Genomic DNA, 20,215 nt, shown 5'->3' on the forward strand with positions numbered 1-20,215 from the left:
GTGAAGGGAAGAAGCCAGCCGAAGGAGCAGCACAGCTTGAAGGTTCAAATGCCAACAGGCCCATCGCCGGCGTCATCAACACTATCCGAGGCGGGACCTCGGCTGGGGAATCCTCAGGGGAAGAAGCCTCCTCGAAGCACCCGCGCACCTCTGAAGCCATCTCCTTCTCAGATGATGATCTAGAGGGAGTCGAAACTCCCCATGATGATGCCGTGGTCATCTCCATGATCATAAATAAATTTGATGTAAAACGCATCCTGGTTGATAATGGAAGCTCGGCGAATGTTTTGTATTTTGGTGCTTATTGTAAAATGGAGATGACAAAAGAACAGCTACGGAGGATGAATGCTCCGCTAGTTGGATTCACTGGGGATTCAGTCCCAGTAGAGGGCGAGATCGACCTTCTGGTCACAGCCGGGCTCGCCCCTCGTGAAAGTACCGTGGGTATGAGCTTCCTTGTAATACGCCTGCCCTCGGTTTACAACGCCATCCTCGGGAGGCCAGGACTCAACGCCCTCCGAGCAGTGGTCTCGACTCACCACCTGCTGATGCGATTCCCCACCAGCCAGAGAGTCGGTGAAGTCCGAGGGGACCAAATGGTGGCAAGGCGATGCTACCTAGCGACCCACGAGGCAAGACGACCAGCCGAGGTGCCTGCCCCAACGACTGACCAGCCCTCAACTGAAGTTATGGAGGCACGGGTCAACCCCCAGAAAGAGCGGGTAGAGCCTGGTGAGTTGTTAATTCAAGTTCCCTTACGAGAGAACTTTCCCGAGCTAACCGTGCAGGTCGGCTCTGGCCTTGGCGAACACGAGAGGAGTCGCCTCGTCAACTTCCTACGGGACAATATGGATGTCTTCGCATGGTCGCCTGCAGACATGCCGGGGATAGATCCGGAGGTCATGGTCCACCGGCTTCAGGTGAAGCCGACCTGCAAGCCCGTGCGACAAAAGAAGCGAGGCGCCGCCCCTGAACGACAACGAGCAGCAGCCGAGGAGGTCGGCAAGCTCCTTGAAGCCGGCTTCATCCGGGAGATATCCTACCCGGAATGGCTCGCCAATGTGGTCCTCGTCAAGAAAGCCAGCGGGAAGTGGCGTATGTGCATGGACTACACCGACCTGAATAAAGCCTGCCCGAAGGACAGCTTTCCACTTCCCAGCATCGACCAGCTCGTGGACTCCACCTCGGGTCACGAGCTGCTGGCATTCATGGACGCCTTTTCCGGATACAACCAGATCCGCATGGCGCCAGAAGATGAGGAAAAGACAGCCTTCATCACCGACGGGGGAACCTACTGCTACAAAGTGATGCCATTCGGCTTGAAAAACGCCGGGGCAACTTATCAAAGGCTGGTCAGCCGGATCTTCAAAAACCAAATAGGCCGAAACATGGAGGTCTACGTGGATGACATGCTGATGAAAAGCAAGGTGGCGCAAGACCATATAGCCGACCTCAATGAAGCATTCTCCACACTCCGAAAGTACCAGATGAAGCTCAATCCAGCTAAATGTGCATTCGGGGTCACCTCCGGCAAATTTCTCGGCTTCATCATTACACAACGAGGAATTGAAGCCAATCCAGAGAAGATCCGAGCCCTCCAAGAGATGACGCCTCCCAGGACGGTCAAGGAGGTACAACGGCTCACAGGCCGAGTTGCAGCCCTCGGGAGATTCATCTCCCGCTCGGCCGAGCGCTGCCTTCCATTCTTTGCAGCCCTCAAGAAGTCGAAGAACTTTTTGTGGTCGGACGAGTGCCAACAATCTTTTGAAGAACTTAAACATCTCCTGGCTTCCCCTCCCCTGCTCACAAAACCTCAACAGGGTGAGCTCCTCTACTTGTATCTAGCTGTCTCCCCTGTAGCAGTAAGCTCGGTCCTGGTCCGAGAGGAGGGCAAGCTCCAAAAGCCAGTATACTACACCAGCCGGGTCTTGAGGGACGCCGAGACCCGATACTCCAAGCTTGAGAAGACTGCCTATGCTTTGGTCATCTCGGCTCGGAGGCTCCGACCCTACTTCCAAGCTCATACAGTGGCTGTGCTGACCAACCAGCCGGTCAAGCAGATCCTGCAGAGATCAGATCGAGCGGGTCGGATCACCAAATGGGCCATTGAGCTCGGGGAATTCGACATCGAGTACCGGCCCAGACCGGCGATCAAAGCACAAGCGCTTGCAGACTTTATAGTCGAATGCACCATACCGGATGAGGTCGAGCCTGAACCTGAGCCACATGTGGAGAAGACCCCGAGTTTGACATGGACTCTGCATGTCGATGGCTCTTCAAACTCGGGGGGTAGCGGAGCCGGGCTCATCCTCACCAGCCCAGAAGGGGTGGTCGCCGAGCAAGCCTTACGCCTTGAGTTTCCTGCTTCCAATAACATGGCGGAGTATGAAGCGCTCGTCGCCGGGCTCAAGCTAGCCAAAGAGCTAGGAGTAAAGGACTTGAAGGCCTTCAGTGATTCTCAGCTCGTCGTCAACCAAATTGTGGGCGACTTCGAAGCCAGAGACCCGACCATGCAGAAGTATCTCCAGAAGGTACGGGATCTCGCCTCGACCTTGGACTCTTTTCACATTCAACATGTTGCCAGGTCGGAGAATCTCAGGGCCGACCAGCTATCAAAGCTGGCGTCCTCTCGCATGAGCGAGCTTCCCAAAGAGGTAGTATTGGAATATCTCCAAAAGCCCAGCACAGACGAGCCCGAGCAGACCCTCTGCACCGAGTTCGAGCCAAGCTGGATGGATGAACTCATCAGCTATCTGCAAGACGAAACCCTCCCCGCTGATGAACGAGAGGCTCGCCGAATCAAGCACCTCGCCACCCGGTACATACTATACGAGGGAAAGCTCTATCGGAGATCCTTCACCTCTCCCCTCCTCAGATGCCTTCGCCCAACGGAAGCTAATTATGCCCTGCACGAAGTCCACGAAGGGATTTGTGAAAACCATCTGGGAGGGCGAGCATTGGCCCATAAAATTCTGCGCCAAGGATATTATTGGCCGACACTCCAGAAGGATGCTATGGACTTCGTCCAAAGATGCGACCGGTGCTAAAGGAACGCCAATGTTCAGCGCCGGCCCTCGGCTCCTTTGACTTCTATCAGCTCCCCTTGGCCCTTTGCCCAGTGGGAAATTGACATTCTAGGGCCATTTCCACTGGCCACCGGGCAAAGGAAGTTCCTGGTCGTCTCCATCGACTACTTCACAAAGTGGGTAGAAGCCGAGCCCCTCGCCCGGATCACCGAGCAGAAGATGCGGGATTTCGTCTGGAAGTCCATCATTTGCAGATTCGGGCTTCCCCGCATCCTTATCTCTGACAACGGTCGCCAGTTCGACAACATCCATTTCAGAGAGTTCTGCTCCGAGCTTGGCATTGATCACCGCTTCACCTCGGTCGCGCATCCTCAGACAAACGGAGAAACCGAGGTAACAAATCGTACTATCTTGCAGGGTCTCAAAGCCAGGCTCGACAAATCTAAAGGACAATGGGTCGGAGACCTGTACAATGTCCTGTAGGCTTACCGGACCACGTTCCGCATCCCCACCGGCGAGACCCCCTTCAACCTAACATATGGGACGGAGGCCGTCATTCCACTAGAGATTGGGCTCCCCTCTCCAAGAGTCGAGCACCACGATGCCAGCTCCAACTCTTCGCAGCTCAGAAGCAACCTCGACCTTATCGAGGAAACAAGGGAGGCCGCCCGAGTGCGTATGGCGAGGTACCAGCAAAAGACAGCTCAGTACTACAACGCCAGGGTCAAAGTCAAATCTTTCAGACCAGGGGACCTTGTCCTCAGAAGAGCTGAAGCCTCCCGACCAACTGAGCAAGGGAAGCTGGCCCCGAATTGGGAAGGACCATACCGAGTCACGCGCATCCGCCGACTCGGGACTTATAAGCTAGAGTCCCTAGACGGGACTCCCATTCTGCGGAGTTGGAGCTCTGAAAATCTCCGCATGTACCACCAGTAGAACCCTAAGGGGTTCCCCATTATTCAACCATTGAATTTCATTCTATGAATTTCATTTCACAATAAACTGATGGTTTGCGTACTTATTCCGAGCTCACCAATTCTCCTGATTATCTCATGGCATCAGGTTTATTCTTCCCTGACCACGGTTGGGATGCCCCGGTGCCTCGGGATGATGGAGTACCTACGCGGGCTCCCTGAAGATGTTCGTGAGTTCGTGGCGCGCTCTCCACCGGCAACGAGCTCGGCTCGTTCTCCTACCCTGACCACGGTCAGGATGCCCCGCCACAACGGGATGCCCCGATCCGTCGGGATGGCCCGAGACGTCGGGGTGCGGTCTTAAGTGACCGGACGAGCTCGGCTCGTGCTCCATCGACTATGAGTAGCGGTCCTTTCTGACCGGACGAGCTCGGCTCGTGCTCCATCGACTACTCGTGCTCCATCGACTATGAGTAGCGGTCCTCTCTGACCGGACGAGCTCGGCTCGTGCTCCATCGACTATGAGTAAGCGGTCCTCTCTGACCGGACGAGCTCGGCTCGTGCTCCATCGACTATGAGTAGCGGTCCTCTCTGACCGGACGAGCTCGGCTCGTGCTCCTACCCCGACCTCGGCCGGGATGCCTCGAGACGTCGAGATGCCCCGGTTTATCGAGATGCCCCGATGCGTTGGGATGCGGTCTTCATTGACCAAGACGAGCTCGGCTCGCTGTCCGCCGGCTTCAGCCGACGAGCTCGGCTCGTTCTCCATCGCCGGATTTCTCTGCCGACGTCCCCAAAGAACGGAGTCCGAGCAGAGAAGCGTCTTCAGTCGCCTCGGCGCCAGGACGCACACGGTACAAGCTACCCATTTATTTAATATTTTTACATCTTATCTGCTTTTGGATTTCTCTGCCGACGTCCCCAAAGAACGGACCCCGAGCAGAGGAGCGTTTTTAGTCGCCTCGGCGCAAGGACGCATACGGTACCAGTGTCTGTTCTATTCTTGGATTTCTCTGCCGACGTCCCCAAAGAACGGAGTCCGAGCAGAGAAGCGTCTTCAGTCGCCTCGGCGCCAGGACGCACACGAACGGACCCCGAGCAGAGGAGCGTCTTTAGTCGCCTCGGCGCAAGGACGCATACGGTACCAGTGTCTTCTATTCTTGGATTTCTCTGCCGACGTCCCCAAAGAACGGAGTCCGAGCAGAGAAGCGTCTTCAGTCGCCTCGGCGCCAGGACGCACACGGTATAAGCTACCCATTTATTTAATATTTTTACATCTTATCTGCTTTTGGATTTCTCTGCCGACGTCACCAAAGAACGGAGTCCGAGCAGAGAAGCGTCTTCAGTCGCCTCGGCGCCAGGACGCACACGGTACAAGCTACCCATTTATTTAATATTTTTACATCTTATCTGCTTTTGGATTTCTCTGCCGACGTCTCCAAAGAACGGACCCCGAGCAGAGGAGCGTCTTTAGTCGCCTCGGCGCAAGGACGCATACGGTACCAGTGTCTGTTCTATTCTTGGATTTCTCTGCCGACGTCCCCAAAGAACGGAGTCCGAGCAGAGAAGCGTCTTCAGTCGCCTCGGCGCCAGGACGCACACGAACGGACCCCGAGCAGAGGAGCGTCTTTAGTCGCCTCGGCGCAAGGACGCATACTGTACCAGTGTCTGTTCTATTCTTGGATTTCTCTGCCGACGTCCCCAAAGAACGGAGTCCGAGCAGAGAAGCGTCTTCGGTCGCCTCGGCGCCAGGACGCACACGGTACAAGCTACCCATTTATTTAATATTTTTACATCTTATCTGCTTTTGGATTTCTCTGCCGACGTCCCCAAAGAACGGACCCCGAGCAGAGGAGCGTCTTTAGTCGCCTCGGCGCAAGGACGCATACGGTACCAGTGTCTGTTCTATTCTTGGATTTCTCTGCCGACGTCCCCAAAGAACGGAGTCCGAGCAGAGAAGCGTCTTCAGTCGCCTCGGCGCCAGGACGCACACGAACGAACCCCGAGCAGAGGAGCGTCTTTAGTCGCCTCGGCGCAAGGACGCATACGGTACCAGTGTCTGTTCTATTCTTGGATTTCTCTGCCGACGTCCCCAAAGAACGGAGTCCGAGCAGAGAAGCGTCTTCAGTCGCCTCGGCGCCAGGACGCACACGGTACAAGCTACCCATTTATTTAATATTTTTACATCTTATCTGCTTTTGGACTTTTCTCTGCCGATGTCCTCGAAGAACGGACCCCGAGCAGAGGAGCGTCTTTAGTCGCCCCGGCGCAAGGACGCATACGGTACCAGGTACCCGTTTATTTAATGTCTTTACATTATTCTATTCTTGGACTTTTCTCTGCCGATGTCCTCGAAGAACGGACCCCGAGCAGAGGAGCGTCTTTTGTCGCCTCGGCACAGGGACGCTCACGGTACAAGGTACCCATTTATGTTTCTACATTAACGTTCCTACATTATCTATTGTCCTCGGATCTCTGCCAACGTCCTTAAAGAATGGACTCCAAGCAGAAGAGCATTTTCAATCGCCTCGGCGAAAGAATGCTCACGACACCAAACTATTATACTATGGTGAATCCCCGTCACGAGCTGACGAGTATTCAACCCATTTGTTGGAAAAGAATCTGGTCCGCCCCGATAACTCAAGGCTCGGACCCAGAGTTCACTAACCTCGCTAAAATTTAAGTCCTAGAGACCGCCTTAGGGCTCGATCGAATTCTGGACTAAGCTCGGAAAGACTCTCCGAGCCCAAATCCCTTTGGCATAAGCGTTGAAAGAGTGGCCGACCCGCCCGAAGGGCGATGTAAAGCCACTCCCCGTCTCCCGGATTCGACTTAAAGATAAAAAGTCGCCGGAAAACGTTGACAGAGGTCGGAATCCCCTGCAGTAAACACAGTGACAGGAAGCCCATCAAAAAAGAAGGGGGACCTGAGGAAGATGCCGGAGAAAAGGGACTTCGGTCTGAGGAAGACTGGAAGAAGGAAAGCTGGAAGCAGAAGGCAATAAGAAAGAGGACGGAAGGCCAGGGGAGGGTTTATATAGACCTCCCCAACGGCCCGGATCAGCAAAGAAAACGCTGTGTCCCGATCAGATGATAACACGTGTCGGTCTAAAAGACAGAACGACGCATTTAATTAGAGGCAGCCCTTCGAACATTGAAGCGCCCCATCGGATCGTGCGGAAAGGCGTCCGCAATCGAAGGTCGTGTGGCCCCATCATGAGCCCACGACGCGATGACGCTTCGCGAAAGGTGCCCCAATAATGAGGCTTTTTGGGGAAAGAAGAGACGCCGCCTATTAAAGGCACCTCGAAGCTTCCAATAATTCAAAACGCGCGGTAAATTAAAATTTTCAGAACCCGAAATGACCCAACCGAGGCTACTTCCCGCGCTCCAGCTGGTAGCCAACTGGAACTCGGAAGTCGGGGGTAGTGTTGGGGGAAAAATCCCAAGTCATACCGCCACGGAGGCGCTCGACTAAAGAGCGCCGACCGGAAAGGCGCTCGGCCGAAGAGCACCGACCAGAGAGGCGCTCAACCAAAGGGCACCGACCAGAAGGGTGCTCGGCCAAAGAGCGCCGACCAGAGAAGCGCCCGACTAAAGGGCACCGACCAGAAGGGTGCTTGGTTGGAGAGCGCCAACCAGAGCCAATCAAAGAGCGCAAGTAGAGACGCTCGGCTAGAAAGAGCCGACTAAGAGGACGCCGACCAGAAATACTGTCTAGAAGCGACCCCGCCACAGGGCGCCCCATTGGGCGACCAGCTCGGCTCGGCACCCCTGCCGAGCCGATGCCTTGACCAAATGTTCAACTCTCGCTTAGCCCTCTAAGGGACCTGACAACTCCACTACAACCTGCCGCTATCTCCAAGCCATCAAGGCATAAGATCTCCGCAGGTGTTCGGCGTAACCTGTCATTAATGCATGAGACCCCCTCAAGTCTCCGATGCACTCAGTCATTTAATGAACACGGCTCAAGGCGATCTCCGGATCACTGAACCATCAAAGCGTATGGCTCTCCCTGACCGCCGGTTCATTCGGTAATAAATGCACTTACCATCCACGGACCCCAGGCCCACCACGGCCGGCGGTTCAACCACTCCAACAGGTCCGATCGACCGTGACAACTCCCTGGTTCCGGTCTGATTCGGTCCCGTTCTCCACTACGCCATTAATGGGCCAAATCGTGCCCAATTATGACGAAAAGGGACAAATTCCCCTGCCACCTCCCAGGTAACGTAATCCCCTTCTATAAAAGGAAACCTGGGAGAAGGGAAGGGGGGGACCCCCGGACAGAACCCTCCTGGACCGGGTGAAAAGAAGCAAACAGCACAGACACAATTGAGGACATCATCCTCTTCATCTTCTTTATCTTATCCAAATGCTCTCCTGCTTGCTCTTTCCACATATTCCCCCTCTGACTTAAGCATCGGAGGGCCGGCGCCGGGGAGCCCGGCCACCGGCTTTTTTGCAGGACAGGACAGGACTGGACGCACCACCCCTCTTTGCTCTCTTCCACTCCCCAGCGGAGGACGCGGCCGGCCGGCGCCCCGCCGTCCGCCCTCTCAGGCGGCGGAGCTCCTCCTTTCCTGGCTTCGCGGCGGCCCCCGGGTCCAATTTCCAGCAACAATCTACTTACTAATCTCTTTCACAGCTCTCAAGCCGTAGCAGCTGGCAGTCGGCGCATCTTTGATGAGTCTGTTATCAGAATAGAGTTGAAAGATGCGAGACATGCATGGGGCCAGATAATATCTATATGAAAGATAATTCAGTCACATTGATCTACTAGATTTAGGATGACAGACAATTAGTACTTGTTGCTTTGAAACATCTATAAAATTTTAGAGGGGTTTGATGTTTTTTTAAATTACGCATATTTTTCGGAAACGAATGGCCCGCCGGTTAGGTTGCTTCCTCTTTTTTTTTTTTTTGCAAATGAAAAGGGGTAGGGGGAGGAAGGAACAATCCCACCCCCGCGTAGCAGCCCCCACTGGGCCCCCGCCCTGCCAGGAGAATGTTCGATGCGGGCAGAAATGGCCGTGTGTTGGGCACCCCGACCGGTTTTACTCATACCCTCCCCACCCGTAGGCCCGGCTCAGCTACTCCTCTGAGCTCTGGCTCGAGTCCCACGTATGAGTACGTCACACCCGGCACCATCCTGGCTACTAGCGGTTCAAGAGCGGTCCTACACTACAAGTCCAAGCAGTGGCCAAAGTAATGAGCTTCGGTCCACAATTTAATCGTCGCCGTAGCGATTCGAACTTGGGACCTTATGGTTAGAATTGCTGCTCAGTACCACTAGGCTACCACCTTTGCAGCACGCTGCACCAGCGGCCCACGGCGACGGTACTAAAAAAGCCACTTGAGTAGATATTAGAGAGCTACTGCCACTGCCACTGCTTGTCGAATTCTTTGAGTCTCTCAGCTCGCAATGGAGCTCTGCGGCCCTCCTCGCTTTCTCCCGACCCTCCCCCGCTGCCGCGATTTCGCTGCCAACCCTTCTCTTCCCCTCCCCCTCCCCCTCCTCCTCCCTCGCCCATCCCCTGCTCTCTCTTCGAGGAGACCCCTCGCCTTCCGCTCGACGCGAGGTAGGATTGAAGTCTCGGTCCTTTGTTGGCGTTTGGGCGGTAGAACGAAACCCTAGATTTCGTTTCTCTGGTTTCTCTCAGGATGGAGGGCCACGGATCCGGAGGAGACCTCGACGAGTGTTGTTTCGAAGGAGCTTGGGACGGAGTCGGATGAGGAGGCGCCGAAGAAGGTAGAAGCGGATTCCTTTCAAGTGGGTTCTACGGAGGAAGAAGCTCCTTCCTCTGGGGACGAGCAGAGCAAGGCCGCGGAATTTTTGAGCAAGCTCAATCTCAAGGTAATAATGGATAAGTTTGTGTTTTTTTTTTGTTTTTTAATTCCGAAGCTTGGATTTTCCCTATTTGTTGCTATAAGTTTCTTAGATAGGATCTTAGCTGTATAACATAGTATTTAAGTATCAATTTTTGTTGAATGGTAATGTAAGCGAGATGAGAGCTCAGAATTGTTAGTAAAGGCTTTTGATTTTGTTGAATTCGAATAAGAATAAGATAACCATGGGAAGCATCATCTCGACTGTTTGAGTATATGCAATTTCTTTCACTCTGAAGTCTCATTAAGGTAATTGAAATCATCATTCTTTATGACTTCGTTTGCAGTTACTTTGGGCATCCTTTCCTGTTTCCTAACCCTTCATTACTTTGAGGCGCTCTCTATCTCCATGAGATTAATCTTTGTTTTACATGCTGTAACTAGGTCTTTTTCTTCACCATTCCATAACTTCTGGAAATTTTACACTTAGTTTGATGCACTGGCATCTACTTCAACACCTTCTTCTATGTGGCATTCAATTTAAAGTTTCCCGACATTCCAAGAATAACTTTCCACCACTTACTACACATTTTGTCAACTTTTCATGGCTGATTAGGCATTTGCTGCTCAACCTGAATGGGAAAGCTCTTTTCTGACTTGAACTTGAATTTTGTAATCATTAGTTTCTCCATTTTACCTAACCGTAACAAGTGACTACCACATGGAAGAATGAGGACTGATTTCACCAGATCACCAGTTGGTGGAATTCAAGAAACAAAGAAGAAAGAAAGGGAGAAAAAGAAAAGGGGAATAGAGAGAGACACAAAGAGAGAGAGAGAGAGAAGGGAAGGGAGAAGACGACATTAGACCGAACAATGTTGGCACTTCTGCTGGGCCGAGTTCCATCCGGACGAAGACGACACATCGTGACCCTGGTACGAGGCACTCCCCCCGAAGTGGTGGTGCATGCGGATGGAAATTGTTAGAAGTCGACACAGAGATAACGACAGTAGAGGGCAGACTAACAAAGATAGCCTTACTTGGAATCACTGTTGGTGGAGTAGCCGGTGTCCATGGAGCCGGTTCGGAATAGCGCGCCCAATGCGGATGACAAGAGAGGAGAGAGGGGGCGAACATATCGGCTTCGGGCTCGGCTTGATGGGTTCTGAAGCTGGCTTAGCCGGCGATGGTTTTGAAGACCTCTCACCGAGAAAGAAAGAGAGGGATGAGGAGGGAAAGAGCACAAGAGGAGAGAGAGTTTTGGGTTTTATTCCGCTTTTGTTTCTATACAAAGTGCGAAGAGGGACACTGAATTGTACCCCTTGGAAAGACCACGATGGTTTTCTTGATGCCAGCCATGTACTGTTACCAGTGGGTCCAATATTAATGATTGTGGTCTAGTTTCGGGTGTGTCTTCGACTTCTCGTCGATGTTATCTGTATCTTCATGTGCGGAGGACCCTAACTTTATGTTTTTTAGGTGCTCCTTGTCATCATAGATTGAGTATGCATTTCTAGAACACCAAACACGTAATTGGACAATAAATATTTCGAAACGTATCATAGGAGTAGACGTTTTTGGTAATTGTGCTTCGTTTTCGGGCAGTGAATAGCGAATAATTGTGCATGCAGTTTGAGATGGGCAGCTGATATTTCAGTCCTAAAATTGGAAGTTATTTTCCCACGCTGCAGCAGCCCTTGACAAAAATGGAACAAATTTTTCTTACCAAATTTTTATACGGAAAAAATCACATCAAATTACAGGTTTTGCCCTCTAAAGGAGGATTGGGGCTGGCTTTAGGACTAGCAATACTGATTTAGCGTAGCGTAATGTAGTTGAGCAATAACCATATATGGAGAACCTCAAGGGCCTGCCTTATCATCTTTGAGAAAAAATGTAACGTTATAAATTGATGTGCCACACTATCATCTTTGAGACAAATGTAACGTTACAAATTGATGTGTCAAGGCATGATGCATATTGTAAGATGGGCTACAAATCCTACTAGCTAGACTATCAACTTGATGCATTAATTTCAACTATTCTACCTATGACATGATAATTGATATACCTTTTAGATAGATGATATAATATTTTTATTTTTCTCTTTAAATTCACTTTGTTCTTGACTAAACTTGCATCTGACATTCTGTTCCAAAATGTTTTAAGGACAGACAAAAATCATGAAAGCATCCAGAGAAAACACCGCCCATTTTTGAGCTGGCATGCATATTTCATTTTAGACTAAACAACCGTTATGATATTTTTATTGGATATTAAATAATTTTTCTTCCCTTTAAATTCACTATATACTTGACTACCATTAACTAGCATCTGACATTTTGTTCCAATGGGTTTAAGGACAGACAAAAAACTATAAAAACATCCATGGAAAACACCTGACCACCTTCCAGCTAGCACGCATATTTCATTACTAACTAAATAAATGTTATTGCAAATTTTGAATTTTTCTTCAACGAATATTGTAACAATTTTTTCCTTTTTTTCTCTTTAAAGTCCTCATATTCTTGACACTTAATTTGCATCTAATATTCTGTTCCAATAGGTTTAAGGATAGAAAAACTATGAAAACATGGATAGAAATGCTTGACCATCTCTGAGCTAGCATGCATATTTCATTCCTAATCGATTTAATGTTATGCCAATTATTATAGCAAATTTTTTCTTTTCTTCCCTTTAAATTCATTATATTCTTTACTACTCTTAATTGTCGGACATTATGTTCTAAAAGGTTTAATGATAGACAACTATTATTAAAACGTCCACATAAATTACTCGACCACTTTCCAGCTGTCACGTGTATCTCATTCATGAACAGATGAATGTTATCGCAATTCTTATATTTTTCTTTAAATAAATGTTCAGACAATATTCTTTTTTCTCCTCTTTAAATTCATCATATTCTTCATTGCAATTAACTAGCATCTGATATTCTGTTCCAAAAGATTTAAGGGCAGAATCTAGGGAAGAATATTATTTAAAGGAGGGGAGGTGTCCAAGGAAGCTCTCTTTCTCACAGCTCAGAAGCAACCTTTTTCTTATTTTTCATTAATTGCTGTTTAAATTTGCCCAGAGATCTTTTTCATGCATCCAAAAGTGTTGGGACTGTAATTCTGTTGTAATCACTTCTCTTTCGGAGGATGATTTGTCTATTCATTGTGGTGAAGGTGTGATGTTCTTTTTGCTTTAATCTGAATTTCAGACATCTTTCATTTTGTTAGATTTTTGGTTTTACTTTGGGTTAGCTTTAGTTATATTTGTGTTAGAATTCCTTACCCAGTTGGAAATTAAAAGTCCTCAGAGATGAGGAAATCCAAATACATTGCAGTTAAAAAGCCTGGTCCTCTATTCAGGTTAGACCAACTGATTGATTGTCACAATGGATGATCGATGATTTTTTATTTATAAAGTGAATAGTGCCATGCTTCCTTTACTAGTAATGCAAGGATTGATCAAGTCACATCTAGTCACCAATAAATTGCTTAAATCTTTCTTTATCTTTCTTCTTGGAGAACCTATATGCCTACTTAAGGATTATGATGATATTTGATAATATTTGTAGTTTCTTCTCTTCAAGAAAGTGACTCCAAGTGCCTTAATGGTGAATCCATTAAGATCCTCTTTACAAGGAGATTTATGACTTTGTGCTCAAAATTTTTGGCACTTTTTTTTTTGAAGTCCTGTTCCTTGTTAGCATAAAATTGAAGTCCACATTCTGATTCTTTTATCATTTACGTTAAGCAGAAATCAACCTTTTTTCCAAATTGCATGTGCATATGTGTGCGCAATTCTTTATTAAGGATACAAAGAAGGTGCATGTTTAAATGCACAAGTTCTATTTGACTGGAGCAGGAAGAGGAAAGAAAAAAAACTGTTAGTCAAAAGTTCGTGCTTTTCAGTTATGTTAGAAGCTTCAGTTTCACCTAGTCTTCATCTCAGGAAGAATAAGTTTCACCTAGTCTTACATCAAGGATGTTCATAGGGTGCATGTCTCAAAAGGGATTTACTTTTTCAATGTACAATTCCATTAATGGCAGTAGAAACCTCACTGGAGAAACATAATGTGAACGATCCTTGCAATTTGGACATTCAAATTAAGATGAAAACCAAGATCCTGACGATTATACTTGTATGATGTGGGGGCAAGAATGCGAGCCAATACTAGTGTAAGAGTTGAGGAAAATGTGAACAGTAACAAGTAGGTGCTGAGAGGTTCATCTTATTCAATTATTTAGGTTGTGTACAGTAATAGGTGTTTGGATGCTCTCATCATTAGTCTGAGAGGACAATTATCACTTGGATTGTAACATGTGATAAATGTACTGCATCAGATGCAAAGATGCAAAGTAAAAGTATGAGTAGAAGGCAGAGAATTATTTGTTATTCAACTCAACTAGGCCTTATCCCAAACTAATTGGGGTGGGCTAAATGAATCCTTTTCCTCTGTTCCACTCTGTTTAGGGCTATATTTTTTGAAAGATGTGGAATATCAAATCCCTTCTTACTACTTCATCCTATGTGATTTTCGGTCTACCTCTACCTTTCTGTCCTTCTACATGTATCAAGTCGCTCCTTCACAGAGTTAAAAGGTCCAACTATTAATATGGGAGAAAGATGAAAGAAGCGACTCCATTTTATTCCAAAATGGTCTTATGAGACAGAACCAATGAAATAAAATAAAACTAACAGATTGACAAAACTGAGATATACTTTTGAAGAAATTATAATAAATGCAAAGAAGAAAGGTTTGCAGAAAGTGGAAAAAGTTGCCCACTCTAAGAGGTTGTAAGGGCAGGGTTTCGAATATTGTGTTTCTATATTGATTAGGTTGAACCTCATCAATTGACACACAAATGCTGTAAAAAGATAAGTTAGAATTAAACACACATACACCCTCTGTCTTGGATAGCTTTAGTAATGTTTAGACTTTAGACATTATCTTAATCATCTAGAAGAGGTCGTCTTATTTCAAAACACAGGCACACACTATGAATCCTGTCACAGATATTCTTCTGTGTTTCCGAAATATCACTGAACATGCATGTGCTATGTCATTCGAGTAACCCAAAACCACAAACTAGAATACAAGAACATCAGAGGATTGTTAAGGCTTACTATAGTCTTTAATTTCATAAAGTTTTGGTCTCATTAATAAAAATTTATTCGATACATCTATCGGTAATTATGAAATAGCATTCTATATGCTATGCACATAGTGATTCTGACAGATACCAATTGGACCCATACCTTGAGCTTGTTTTCTGCAGTATAAGGATGACATCAAGCTTTGCCACAACTTTTTTTAGTTTGTGCTGTATATAATGTATGAAAAGCAAGTTTTATATAACTAAAATTGCATGTACTGCACTAAAGTAATCATTATATAAGCAAGGGGTGGGATGTCAGAATAAAATGCAGAGTTGAAAAGAATAACTTTTTTTTTTGTCAGAAGGCATGATTTGTTATGTGGTTCATATACTACTGGCTACTGCAGATGACCATTTTCATTAGGGATTAGGCTTGTAAAGGAGGACTAGTGCATCAAAATCCCTTTTTTTTCTAATAACTACTCTATCCAGGAGAGAGAAAGAAATACTAAGGAGACCGTTATTTCACCTGTATTGACTCTAGAAACTTGATGATTTTGAACTTTGTGGGATGTAAGATTAAACCACCTTACAAGAATCTGGCTTGAGTTCTATGAGACAACAAATAAAATTCTAATCAACTTATCAAATTTAATGTCAACTCTATAACTTTGACTTGTATTTGGGCTGACAATGGGATGTACCATGTTGAAGTGTAATATGCTCACAATCATTAAAAAGATATATGCTTGAATGCTGCTGATGTTTAGAAATAGCCAAACAATTGAAAAAGAGAAAAAAAGCCTATTCAATTTCTATTTATGTTCATTAACAAGTGCATTGACCGTTGCTTGAATTTTCTTTTCTGTTCTAATGTAGCAGGCATGAACCAGTTTTACTGATAGGTTGCTTTTAATGTAGTTGGACTCTGAAGACACGTACACCATCGTTATTTATGGAACTGGTGCTCTGGTTGCTCTTTGGATATCATCTGCTGTTGTTTCTGCACTCGATTCGCTTCCTGTTGTATGTTTCTTCCTACATGATTAAGTAGTTAGATCAAAGTTTATGGGATAGTTACTGTCTAAACAAATACACTAATCTTCACAACTTTTAAAAACAGTTCCCAAAGGTGATGGAAATTGTTGGTCTTGCCTTCACAATCTGGTTCAGCTCTCGATATTTGATCTTTAAGGTGATCTATTGAAGTTTAGTAGTTGAGCTGATGCCTTTTTATTTTTCAGGTTCACCCTTGTAATTAGCCTGTTTGTGATTTGCAGGAGAACAGGGATGAATTTTTTGCGAAGATTGATGATCTCAAGGAGCAGGTTTTAGGGCCTAGTGATGATTAATACACTACAGGCTAAAATATGGACCAAAGAATTTGCATATTTATTTTTTGTTTCATCCAAGATAAACTTGGTGTACTCTGGTTTAGTCGAACAGATTAAGTGAGATGTCGATAGTTATTATTTCTTTTCAACTCAGATAGTGGATTATGCTTTTCAAACTACTGACCGTGCTTTTCTCATGGCTGGCATCACTTGAAGAATATTTTCGTCAATTTTTACCCCTCGTCGGTGAGCTCTGAAAATTTATATTGCATCAATGTTTGTCCATTTCTCTTTCTAATTTGCAGCTTTAGTTGAATACTACATAACGGGAATAAATACTGGCTTCAGAGGAATAAATACTAGCGTGAGTTGAATTTCTAATATATCGGCGAACTTTGGTAATGAATTTGCTCATGCTCTGTTGAAAACTTGGTCGATATTGATGATGGCAGGCTGCATAATAAGAACTTGGTGATGGATATACTGAAATCTTCAAGTGACATCACAAATAAACAGGGTTGGCCAATCTTTGGGCGGCGTTGTTAGGGTCAACGCCGTCTTATGGACTCCGGCACCAGACAGCATGCAGGGTTCACATCTGCTATCATCAAAGGTACGTGAGACTCATAGATTTAAAACCCCAGCTGCACACGGTTCATTCAGCATGCTGCCAAACGAACTCCAGCTGAGTTCTCTCTTTTTTTTGACTCAGAGATTTAAAACCTCAGATTATTCCTGCTCCATTGACGTACACTGTGATGATTGCAAGGAACATGTTCAGCTACTCGAATTTGACGAGAGGATTTTGCGAGGAAGGGAAGGTGGAAGAGGCCAAAGAGGTTTTCGAGGAGATGAAGAGAACGGAGTTAGAAGTTGATGCCTATGAGCTACATGACGTTTATTGGTTGTCTTTCTAGAGAATGAAGAGTCAATGAAGGAATTGATTTGGTGGAGAGAGAGAGAGAGAGAGATGAGGCAGAGTGCCTGTAAAGCTGATGTTTTTATGAATAATTTTGTAATTGAATGGTTGTGCAAGGAAGGGAGGTTCATGGAGGGGATTTTCGAGTGCTTGCCTTCATGGGGGTGTTCGGTTGAATGTGGCGAGCTATAGGATTGTGCTCAATGGCTTGCATGGTCGTGGGAAGATGGAGAGAGCACGGGTTGAGTTGGCGCGCCTGGAGAGACAAACTCAAGAAGGTTTTGAATTGATCAACGAAATAATCATAGAAGAGTGAATTCTATGGTTATTGAGAGGTCCTCTTTGCTTTCTCGCCATTAGTTTCATGTGGGAGAGAATGATGAACCAAAGAGTGAATGGATAGCCATACTTGAATGAAGAAAGGATGAAGGAAGCAAAGCGGGGAAAGATTAAAAAAAAGGGAAAATAAGGTTAGCATGAGTGAATGATCAAATTGTTCAAAGATAAGTCATCACTTGAGATGATCTCCTTTCTCTGTGTTGGTCTATTGTGGATTTGCTGTCCTTTTGTTATAAGCATGGATGTATGATGAGTTAATGGGAGACTAGAGATTTGGATAAGTGGGGAAAATAGCTAAGTTAGTGGGTTTGTTGAATCAAAAAGAAAATGTACGAGAGCATTAAGTCTATTATATACATTTCGGCATGTTGCTATATCTAGTCCTCGTCTCTTGCACTTGGCTAAAGAAATTGAAGCATCCTGTGATATTACTAGATCTTCTCTGCTCATAAAAGAACTTAGTAGACTAATCGGTCGACAATCATTGAGGAAAATAAGGCTCAAGCCCATTATGTAACCTTTATGAATAGAGATCCATGAAGGAGCTTTAATAGGTAGAGATGAAGCTGACCAAATGATTGCATTAGAGCATTACTATATACATATATGTATGTATGTATAGATGTATATAAAGGTAGTAGGTCTCCTTCCCATCCTTATGGAATGAGTATGTATTTCAGTGGTAATAGATTTTTTAAAATTGGGTTATACTTTTAATATGCTCAGAATCAGATTGTCTATGAGGTACTAGGCCACAAGTATTCTTGAAGGACTCACTCATATGAAAGTGGACAACTATGGGTTTGGGTTTAACTCTATCAACTCATATTAAAACCAAGGTACTACTATAAGGCTAGATAGTGCTAATTTGCTGTCTGAGACAATTGATCTATGTTATGTGCTATTAAAATGTGAGTACAAAAGACTTATATCAATGCTCAATCCACTATGACTCCTTGAGTTTGGCACAACCGACATTAAGTGTGGTTCAAGTTGAAGTAATATCTTACTGCATGGTATAATTTGCTCGGGAGAGATGGTATTTATGAATTTTATAGTTTAACTGGTTGAACTTTTGTGAGAGAATATTATATGATATTTAATTGTTGATTTTTTAAATTATTTTTGGTTCAAAACCAGCTTCCACGTCATTGCCACCTCAGGTCCTAGTCTTTCAGCCAGACCAGACCGGTTCACGAACTTTTCTTTGACCGGTTCCTAGGGTTTCGGACCATTCTGCTTTCATTTTCCGCCTCCATTTTGCATTCGATAATTAAAGCCTTCAATTCTCAACTTGTTTATTTAAGTTTAATCCTACGTCGAAGAATTTAATGCAAATTGAGTTATATTTGATACTTTCCCAACTAGTGAGCTCTGGTTGGAAATGTGGGCCATTCGTCTCTCTTGGTTATGCCGTGCATGTTGTGACCATGAGACAACTTGCAGTTGTGTGAAAGCCAACCTTTATCCTTTTAATCATTTAGGTTTCTATCTGAATTATTTCAATATTTAAGTCAGAGTTAACGTAGGACTATCGAGCTAGCTGTTGGAGAGGCCTTTATGGTCTACCTAGCCGTTAAGGTAGCAGTATTAGTTTGGAACACCTTAATCACTTGTTACAGCATTTTTGGGTCAGGAGAGTAGTTGTTAGAGCCATTACTGGACAGGTTTCTACATAAGGATCATGGCCCAAACACTCAATAGGGATTAGACAACTCTTTCTTCCTATGGTAGAGATCTTGTTCTCTCGTTATTGCTTTCCTGTCAAAAAGTTCCATTGCTTTTATTACTACATTTTTTTCCTCATATGTTATATATTTTCAAAGTATTAATCATGGTTAATAGAAGGAGTCATTTGGGCTAAGCCTTCTATGTATTGAAGATAACAATACCTTAGATAATGCCTAGCATGCCTCCTATTTTTTTTTAAAAAAATTTCATATTATTTTCAAAACTATCTTTTATCAAATCTGGATTTTAACATGATTTACTCATATAAATGCTTGATTTATTCAATAACTTTTTTAAGGACAGTTGCCACATCGATCCTTGACTGCCGACATCTCTTATGCTTAAATATCTGGACGAAGGGTAAAGAGGCGAAAGAGAGGAAGTGAGATATTTTTCTTTTTCCTTTTCTCTTTTTTTTTTTAAGAGTGTCGGACATATTTATTTATTTATAGTTATACTTGCACTATTAAACAATAAAATTCAACTATTTTGTGAAGAAAAAATATTATAATTAGAATTTTTTTAGAAGGGTCCCACGAAAATTGTTTGAAGAGTCCAACTAATTTTATTGTGCGCTAAATATACTCATGGTAATTTTTTCTTATTTTGTGCATGGATATGTTTTTTTTACAATTTTGAAGAGTCCAACTAAAAATCTAACTCGTAGCCTTTCTATTTGTTAATTTCTTTGTAATTTTTTTCTTAAAAGTGACTCTTAATTTATTTTTCTTTTTTTGTACGTGGAGAAAATAGTATGAACCGATTTTTTTTGGAAAAAAAATATTATGAGGGATTTCTTTTTAAAGAGAAAATATTATGCACAAATTTTCTGCTAAAAACTTTTGAAAAATCCAACTAATTTTGTCCGATAATTTCTTGTTATTTTATTTTATTCTATTTTTTGCTCAATAGTCTTTCATTTTATCTTCTCAACCGGATTCCTCTCTCGGTCCAACCGCTCCCTCCCCTCCCCCTTTTTCCGTCGCGAATCAGTTACCGAGTCCTTATCTGATCCC

General features: G+C 45.2%; 1 protein-coding gene across 4 annotated transcripts; it reads left to right on the top strand.

The window, feature by feature from the left end:
• The first annotated feature begins 9,311 nt into the window (after positions 1-9,311).
• Positions 9,312-17,263, top strand: LOC103722301 (protein CURVATURE THYLAKOID 1D, chloroplastic-like). 4 transcript variants are annotated; one of them, XM_088711347.2, is made up of 7 exons: positions 9,312-9,521; positions 9,603-9,796; positions 15,798-15,902; positions 16,000-16,071; positions 16,157-16,574; positions 16,663-16,823; positions 16,923-17,263. In XM_088711347.2, the coding sequence occupies exons 1-5, from the start codon at positions 9,365-9,367 to the stop codon at positions 16,226-16,228; spliced, it is 600 nt and encodes a 199-aa protein (XP_088567473.2). In that variant the 5' UTR covers positions 9,312-9,364; the 3' UTR covers positions 16,229-16,574; positions 16,663-16,823; positions 16,923-17,263. The 4 variants fall into 4 exon arrangements, with proteins under 4 accessions (XP_088567473.2, XP_088567474.2, XP_038990132.3 ...); XM_088711348.2 differs by having other exon boundaries at positions 9,322-9,521; positions 16,980-17,263; XM_039134204.3 differs by having other exon boundaries at positions 9,322-9,521; positions 16,992-17,263.
• Positions 17,264-20,215: the final 2,952 nt, after the last annotated feature.

This window comes from Phoenix dactylifera, chromosome 15 (genome assembly GCF_051530095.1).
Source record: "Phoenix dactylifera cultivar Ajwa chromosome 15, Ajwa_hap1_PhDact_Kaust_v1.1, whole genome shotgun sequence".
NCBI lineage: Eukaryota > Viridiplantae > Streptophyta > Magnoliopsida > Arecales > Arecaceae > Phoenix > Phoenix dactylifera.

What these genes read in the sequence shown, in the direction of transcription:
- LOC103722301 (XM_088711347.2), top strand. Translation starts at nt 9,365, where the DNA reads ATGGAGCTCTGCGGCCCTCCTCGCTTTCTCCCGACCCTCCCCCGCTGC. An exon ending in CGCCTTCCGCTCGACGCGAG is followed by an intron (nt 9,522 to 9,602) that starts GTAGGATTGAAG and finishes GGTTTCTCTCAG; the next exon opens with GATGGAGGGCCACGGATCCG. An exon ending in CACTCGATTCGCTTCCTGTT is followed by an intron (nt 15,903 to 15,999) that starts GTATGTTTCTTC and finishes TTTTAAAAACAG; the next exon opens with TTCCCAAAGGTGATGGAAAT.